The sequence below is a fragment of the Pelmatolapia mariae genome, linkage group LG7, assembly GCF_036321145.2.
Source record: "Pelmatolapia mariae isolate MD_Pm_ZW linkage group LG7, Pm_UMD_F_2, whole genome shotgun sequence".
Classification (NCBI taxonomy): domain Eukaryota; kingdom Metazoa; phylum Chordata; class Actinopteri; order Cichliformes; family Cichlidae; genus Pelmatolapia; species Pelmatolapia mariae.
Genome location: NC_086233.1, coordinates 63,978,991 through 63,987,373, shown reverse-complemented (window position 1 = coordinate 63,987,373; position 8,383 = coordinate 63,978,991). Strand labels below are relative to the sequence as shown.

Genomic DNA, 8,383 nt, shown 5'->3' with positions numbered 1-8,383 from the left:
AACAGCCAAAAACAGACATCCTGTCAGCGGCGGAGCTCACTGTAAGCGCAGAGATTATTCCTCCATTTCAGTTCCTCCACCACTCTGAGCTCTGCCTCCCTCTATTTGGGTTTTTCGTCATCTTTCATCTTGTCCTAACCCCCCTCGTATCGTCTCCTCGCGTGTCCGAAACACAAGAACATACTTTGTCTTTTACGTGCTCGTCTCCTCTCCTCCTCTCCACCTGCTTAGAAATATTGGAGACTAGAAAAGCTGCACACACACTGCTCTGTGATTACACACACACGCACAGGTGGGATATGCCCTTACTGTGCATGAAAAACCTGCAACAGCAGACGTTTGTAGTCTTGCAGGAACACGTTACAGAGACGGAGGCCGTGCCGTTTCTCATTTCAAAGATGATTGAACTGTCTGTTATATAAAATGCACAGATTGTCAAATGTTAATTATTAAACCAGATGTAAACACATTATTCTTTGCTTTATTTAGTATATAGTGTCCTTGCCCTTAGGCTTCTGTCTCTCACACACACAAAAATCTCCAATGGCAGCTTTGTACCAGAGGCAGAAATGGATAGCTCAATTTCTTTCTCTCCATCTCTCCTCAGTGTGTGGGAGATGGACTGAGGCTGTGTGTGAATGTGTCCATGTGTGTCTTTAAACAGTGTGAAGTGTGGGCATTTCCACTCCACTCCACCACACTATTATTCTGTGTTGAGTAGCTGCATAAAGCACTTTCACTGGTCCAGCCTTACAGCCGGCCTCGCAGGTTAATCCAGCGTGTTGTCGCTGTAACGCTCGTGCGAGCGGCCACAGGTGCGATCCCCGTCACGTTTCCTCGCCGGTAAACTAGATATCTGCTCGAGTCGTATCAGTAAATAATAACGTCATCGTCCAGCAGAAACCATCGTACTGCTGCACGAGGACACCTCGTAAGAGTCCGCACAGTAAAAACCAGGATGGAAGGAAATTAAACTGTTCATTTCTTTTAGCCCCCTGCATCCCTCTTGCATGATCTCTCCTTCCCTCCTATAGCGCCTCCGTTTCCTCCTCCCTCCCGCTCTCTGCCTCCAGAGCAGGGCATTGACCACATGGTGTTTTAATTAACGTTGTGCTGTGTAAGAGCCGAGGTTGGCGCGAACACACACAGGGCGTGACTGTACCATCACAGTAAACCTGAACGTTTGGGCTGAGAGCTGTAATATTAAGTGTTGCAGGCAGGCTGGCATGTGGCAGTGATCTCAGGTTTAGCATCATTACTAATGTACGTGAATAATCCAGTGATGTCTTTATAAAGACCCGCCTTTAAACCAGTAATTTAGAAATAACACAAGAAAGCACAGAAACAACCCGCCGTCGAGTCAAAAAACTCCTTTTTGAAAGCTCTTTGTAAAAACCAGAGAACATAAACCGTTCTGACAGATATAGATCTGATCTAATATACTCAATAATCTTTCTCTGAATAGCAGCACGCTGACCAGTCTGACCTGATGGATACGATACAACGAGATAAACACCGACATGTTTCCTGAATCTGGTATTAATGTGAAAAAGTGTTTTTTAAATGAAATGAAGAAATGATTTTGTAGTAACACAATAAATTGATTCTGTTCATCTGGACGTCATCCAGGTGACGTCTTCAGTCTCAGCTGACTGCAGGTTTCAGTGGTTGTTGATCAATGGATCAAACACACACATCCACACATGTGCAATAACACTAATGTGCAATAATCTTTTCTGGCATCGTTGTATTTTTACTCAGTTGTATATAGCATTTGTATTCTCTTTTTATCTTATTGTATATTTTATTCTATTTTATTCTACTGTATATAGTATTTTATTTTATTCTATTCTGTACAGTTGTGTACTGTATTTATTCTTATTTTATTTTATTCTAATTTTTGCTTCATAACTTTTGCACTGTCCACTTCCTGCTGTGACAAAACAAATTTCCCACGTGTGGGACTAATAAAGCTTATCTTATTTATCTTATCTTATGGTCATGAGAATTTGCATAATTATGATTAAGGAACTGTCCTTCAACGCACATATTAAACAAATATGTAAGACTGCTTTCTTCCATTTGCGCAACATCTCTAAAGTTAGAAATATCCTGTCTCAGAGTGACGCTGAAAAACTAGTTCATGCATTTATTACTTCCAGGCTGGACTACTGTAATTCACTATTATCAGGAAGTCCTAAAAACTCACTGAAAAGTCTTCAGCTAATCCAAAATGCTGCAGCAAGAGTCCTGACAGGGACTAGAAAGAGAGAGCATATTTCTCCTGTATTGGCTTCCCTTCATTGGCTTCCTGTTAAATCCAGAATTGAATTCAAAATCCTGCTCCTCACATACAAGGTCTTAAATAATCAGGCCCCATCTTATCTTAATGACCTTGTAGTGCCATATCACCCTATTAGAGCACTTCGCTCTCACACTGCAGGCTTACTTGTTGTCCCTAGAGTATTTAAAAGTAGAATGGGAGGCAGAGCCTTCAGTTTTCAGGCCCCTCTTCTGTGGAACCAGCTTCCAGTTTGGATTCGGGAGACAGACACTATCTCTACTTTCAAGATTAGGCTTAAAACTTTCCTTTTTGCTAAAGCATATAGTTAGGGCTGGACCAGGTGACCCTGAATCCTCCCTTAGTTATGCTGCAATAGACATAGGCTGCCGGGGATTCCCATGATGCATTGAGTTTTTCCTTTCCAGTCACCTTTCTCACTCACTATGTGTTAATAGACCTCTCTGCATCAAATCATATCTGTTATTAATCTCTGTCTCTCTTCCACAGCATGTCTTTCATCCTGTTTTCCTTCTCTCACCCCAACCGGTCGCAGCAGATGGCCCCGCCCCTCCCTGAGCCTGGTTCTGCCGGAGGTTTCTTCCTGTTAAAAGGGAGTTTTTCCTTCCCACTGTCGCCAAAGTGCTTGCTCATAGGGGGTCGTATGATTGTTGGGTTTTTCTCTGTATTTATTATTGTGCTATCTACTGTACAATATAAAGCGCCTTGAGGCGACTTTTGTTGTGATTTGGCGCTATATAAATAAAATTGAATTGAATTGAATTGAATTGAATTGAATTGAATTGAATTGAATTGACCTCCCAGCCCATTGTTCCTTCAGTGGGCTGGTTTCAGTCATTATGCAAATGTACTGTTTATAAGGTTGGAAACCTGCAGTCAGCTGAGACTGAAGAAGTCACCTGATGATGACGAAACGTTTCTCCCACAAAACGCTACGTCCAGATGAACAGAATCAACCTTTGGAGATTTACTTACCTGGATGATTGAGCATGCATCAAGACCTTAAGCACCAATGTTGTTTTTCAATAAAGTGAGTAAATATGTCACCTGAGCTGTTTTTGGGCCCAAACACGAGCGGAGCGTTCCTGCTTGTAAATATTTTCCTCGGAGCTGCAGGGATTCCTCTCTAGACTTCCCACTTTGACCCTCTCTCCCTCTGTCTGCCTGTGTGTTGTGTCTCTTTCTCTTCCTGACAGCGTAATTAACAGGACCGTGGGGTGCACCGTGTATTACCCACGGAGCGACGTGACAATCACATTACTGGACTGAGTTAGCCGGTAGAAACTGGCCTCCTCCCTTCAAACAGTCAGAACTGTCAACGTAGCCGTAAAAACACTGACTGAGAATCAGCCTATCGCAGTTTCACTGTTTTACTCGGACTTTACATTGTTAGACTTGTGTTTCTGTGACACGCAGACGTGCAGCAGACTGAGGCGGTCGAGCTGTGTGACAATCTGAGGCGAGCACACTTACAAGTGTCGGAGTTCCTGAATGTGAGAGCTGATTATCGAGGGCGCCTGATACGACTGTTAAACAGGCACTAACACTCACTGAGTGACACAGTCAGTGCCGCTGCTGCCCAATCAGTGCACGTCCACAGTCTGAGCACGTGCACGAGCATAACCGTCAGAATCAGAGTGATAGGCCATAAACTCACAACATTCAAACAGCACAATTTAAACTTGAAAATAATTTTTTTCTTCGGTTCAAATATCCCGCCTGTGTGACGCACACTGAGCGGGGACAACAGGAAACAAACTGACACAAATCTGTGTGATGAAGGAAAATGTAGACACTGTTTAACACAGGAAATAATCATCAACATGTTACAGCTGAGTCTGAGAAGCTTTGGCCACTCACGACCTGCATTCATCTCGGTTTTATTTATTACTGGAAACTCGATGCATCAGTGCAGCGGCGACCAAGAGAAGGAAACAATCTGCGGTGGAGACGAGGAAGACGACGCATGAAACTGAGCTTCTGCTCATTTTCTTTTCATCGGCGCTTTCAGACTAAATAAGATCGTTCTGTCTTCGTTGAAGAGTGGGGGAGGAAAGGGCTGCAGGAAATGTAAGAGGAACTGGGCAAGCTCTTAAAAATAATCTGCCTCAATTTCATAATTAATCTGCGCTAGGTTTTCACACAATTAGCACGTTAATTAACCCAAAACTGCCACCACTGTGCAGGGATGTGTGCGTGCGTACGCTGCAGAGAGAACGACGAGTTAGACGTCAGACTGAGTGGAACATCAGGGCGGAGGAAAGTGGCGAGCACTGGAAGGAGATCGACTAAGGTGAGGAGGTGAGGGGGGAACGAGAGAGGAACACGGGGAGAGGAGGAGGAGGAGGGCCAGGATAACGGTCATGTGGTGAAGAGCAAAGAAGACTGACGGCAGGTAGAAGACACGGACGCTGCAGCTGTGGCAGGTGTGTGTGTGTGTGTGTTTGATAGCAAGTGGGGGCGGGGCCACACACTAGGGAGTGAAGTAAAAGTTATTCCAGCTGTGCTGATGTTTGGAGCCTCTCTTCTCCAGACGCCACACACACACACTCAGGTCTGGCGAGGGGCTGAGGGTGTGGGCTGCAGATCAACCCACAGGTCCACCTCGTTAATCTCCATGACAACAGAGATGCTAAGGCAGCAAATTAGCAGCAAGTGGGAGAAAACTTCGCAGGGGAATCTCACAAAAGAACATCTAAGACTCAGGTCTTAGTTAAACACACACACCGTACGACCTTTGCTCCCCTTTGATGATGATGGAATTAAATGAAGAAGCTCAGTGTCGCTGCAGCGGCTCGCTCGTGCAGACAAACATGGATTTATTGTGCAGCGTGTTCGTTTGTGTCGGCCATCCTGTCCAAACCTAAAAACATCACCTATGACCTGCATCATCATATAAAGGTTTAAACACTCGTATTACGTTTGAGTCAGCTGTAAGATTACGATGATTTAAAGGCCTCTAAAGTTTGATCTATAGTCGTGGCTGTTCCTCAGTCAAACTGCTCCTCACAGCCCACCAGACAAAAAGGCCTTTGTGTCACCTCTCTGTCTCACACCTCTGTGTTCATGTGAGTGCATGCTTGTGTTTTCGTGCTTCCAGAGTGCCATTACACATTCACAATGGCTGGGTTCACACCAAACTCTAAAGTCACGCACACGGAAAAGAAAAGCACCTCACTCACCGATCATGTGATTGGCAACGTGAATCTGGATCTCTCTTTCTGTCTCGAACGTCATTTGGCATTTAATACACTGGTAGGTCTTTTTCTATAACAGAAGGAACACAGAAGACTCATCAGTACAATAAAGCTAATGAGAAACATGTTAGCACATGAGACACATGCAGACAAACTGCACAGGAATGAAAGAATTATTAGTGCAGTGAAAGCTACCAGAGAAAAGTGAAAAAGGCTAAAAATAAAACACTTGTGTTTGGAAAATTGCACTTTTCCGCACTTGCAGTCATTCCTGCACATATGAGACATTTCAACCTCACAAATTCTTGCACTGAAAGTCCAAGTCTTTGGAGGGTTGGAAAAGGAAGAGAAGGTATGCAGCTACACAAACACCAAAGCTGGATCGCTGCAGAGAAAGCGAGAGAAAGAAATTAAAAAAGGAGGGTGTGAACGCGAACGAGATGAAGGGAAGAAGCAATGAGAGAGAAGGAAAAAAGGACAAAGGAGAGAGAGAAGGAGCTACAGAGAGCCAGAGGCTCTGCTTATCCATTCATAGCACAGAGTGATCACTCATGCACAAACACATACAAAATACACAAAGGCCCCACTTCCACTGTCTCTCTGCTGCTTCAGCCTGCTAGGATGACTACACACACAAACACACACACACACACACAAATCCTACTTTGTCTGCTTTGTGCTGTTAGACTAAGCAGAAACAAAGGTGCAGGTAAGACAGAGGCTCCCTGGGAACTGTCTCAACACACACACGCTTGCTTGCAAGTACACACACTCTCACACACTCAGTCACACACACTCTCACACACTCAGTCACACACACACACTCTCACACACTCAGTCACACACACTCTCACACACTCAGTCACACACACACACACACACTCAGTCACACACACACACTCTCACACACTCAGTCACACACACTCACACACACTCAGTCACACACACTCACACACACTCAGTCACACACACACACTCTCACACACACTCAGTCACACACACACACTCTCACACACACTCAGTCACACACACACACAAACACACACTCAGTCACACACACACACTCTCACACACTCAGTCACACACACTCTCACACACACTCAGTCACACACACACACTCTCACACACTCAGTCACACACACACACTCTCACACACTCAGTCACACACACTCACACACACTCAGTCACACACACTCACACACACTCAGTCACACACACACACTCTCACACACACTCAGTCACACACACACACTCTCACACACACTCAGTCACACACACACACAAACACACACTCAGTCACACACACACACTCTCACACACTCAGTCACACACACACACACACACACACACACTCAGTCACACACACACACTCAGTCACACACACACACACACACACACTCAGTCACACACACACACTCTCACACACTCAGTCACACACACAGACACGCGGCAGGTCCCGGGGAGCCTGACTGTCAATATCAAGTAGAGCGAACAGCTCCCACAATGCCTCAGCACGCCCCAGCCGCAGGACCCAGTGGGCTCAGCTGACACACACCCACGTACGTATGGAAGCTGCAGACTTATACACAACCTCGTGCACACACAGAGTTCAGGAGCGTCTTTTGCAACCTTGGAAATGTCTCCATTTGTTAAACGCAACACTGGCCTCTATCACTCTGCTGGATCACACCGAGAGCTTCTTATACATTTGACTTTTCTGTACGTAGCTCCCTTATTCTCTTTTGCAGACACAGTTATTTTCATGCAAACGCTGCCCTCTCGTTGTTTCTCACCTTAGGAGCAGGTGAAACCTCGGCCTTCTTTCCTGCTGCGCTGGTTTCAGGACTGATCTCCGGATGATCCGTCTGGACGTGGCTCTCCAAGTCCTCCAGGCTTTCAAACTTCACCCCGCACTCTGGACACCTCAGCCCAGCCGCGGCCTTCTCTGCCTGCGCGTCCCCAGGCGTGACGGCTCCTCCCTGGCTGGGACTCTGGCCGTTCGTGCCCCTGATGTGATTTGAGCATTTGATTTGTTTTAGCTGATTTCAGTGACTCTAACTGATGCTAAACAAAAAGGAGGGTTTTTTCACTAACTTTGGTAGTTTTATGAAGTATCTGTGAAGTTTGTGACAGCTGGAGCAGAAAATCTGAATATACTGGGCAGGTTTTTGAAAGATATTTCAAATATTCATATACTTTTATTAGTGTGTATGTTCATAAGAAATGCACCCAATAAACATGTGCTGAGTTACCCTGTGCCAGGCAAAGCTTCCAAACAGGAGAGGCATTCATTCTTGACTTTAGTCATTATTCTTTCCCACAGAGGGCTGAGTCATGCTGCACGCACCCTGTTCATAGCATTGCTGCCTACCTGCTCATGCAACCAGCACAGAGGCCGTAAGGCAGGCCGTTGACATCCAGCTTCACCAGCTCGCCTTTGTTCTTGAACTCCTTGAGGCAGAAGGCGCACTTATACAGCTTGTGCTGCTGCAACTGCCCATTAGGGGACGAAGAGGCAGAGCCATTTCCTCCAGCTACTCCTCCATTCCCGCCTCCGACTGCAGCTCCTCCGAGCGCCGCGCCCGAGGAGATCTTCTGCATGTGGAAGGTGCCGTGGATTTTCAGCTCTAGCGTGGAGGTGACCGTCTGCATGCAGACGACGCAGCGGAAGCCGGTGAGGGAGTTGCGGAGGTCGGGGTGCATCTGGCAATGCTCTATAAACTCCTCTTCGCTCTGCAAGGGCATCTTACAGATTCGACAGGTTCCCGTGTCCAAGCTTTTACTGTGGGTCACCTGAAGAGAGAACGATTAACATAACCGTGACACATCAAAACACCTTACAGAAGAAAAATCAGACGAAGAAGTCATTTTGATAAAACCTCTA

At 45.9% G+C, this 8,383-nt stretch overlaps 1 protein-coding gene across 2 annotated transcripts in view; it reads right to left on the bottom strand.

Annotated features, from left to right (window-relative positions):
- znf423 (zinc finger protein 423) overlaps positions 1-8,383 on the bottom strand; it is a 122,078-nt gene that overhangs the window by 49,502 nt on the left and 64,193 nt on the right. For both annotated transcript variants that reach the window (XM_063480217.1, XM_063480218.1), the window contains exons 16-18: positions 7,871-8,292; positions 7,293-7,506; positions 5,485-5,569 (exon numbers count right to left, since the gene is read on the bottom strand). In XM_063480217.1, the coding sequence (XP_063336287.1) occupies positions 5,485-5,569; positions 7,293-7,506; positions 7,871-8,292 (721 nt within the window). The remainder of the gene's footprint in view (positions 1-5,484; positions 5,570-7,292; positions 7,507-7,870; positions 8,293-8,383) is intronic.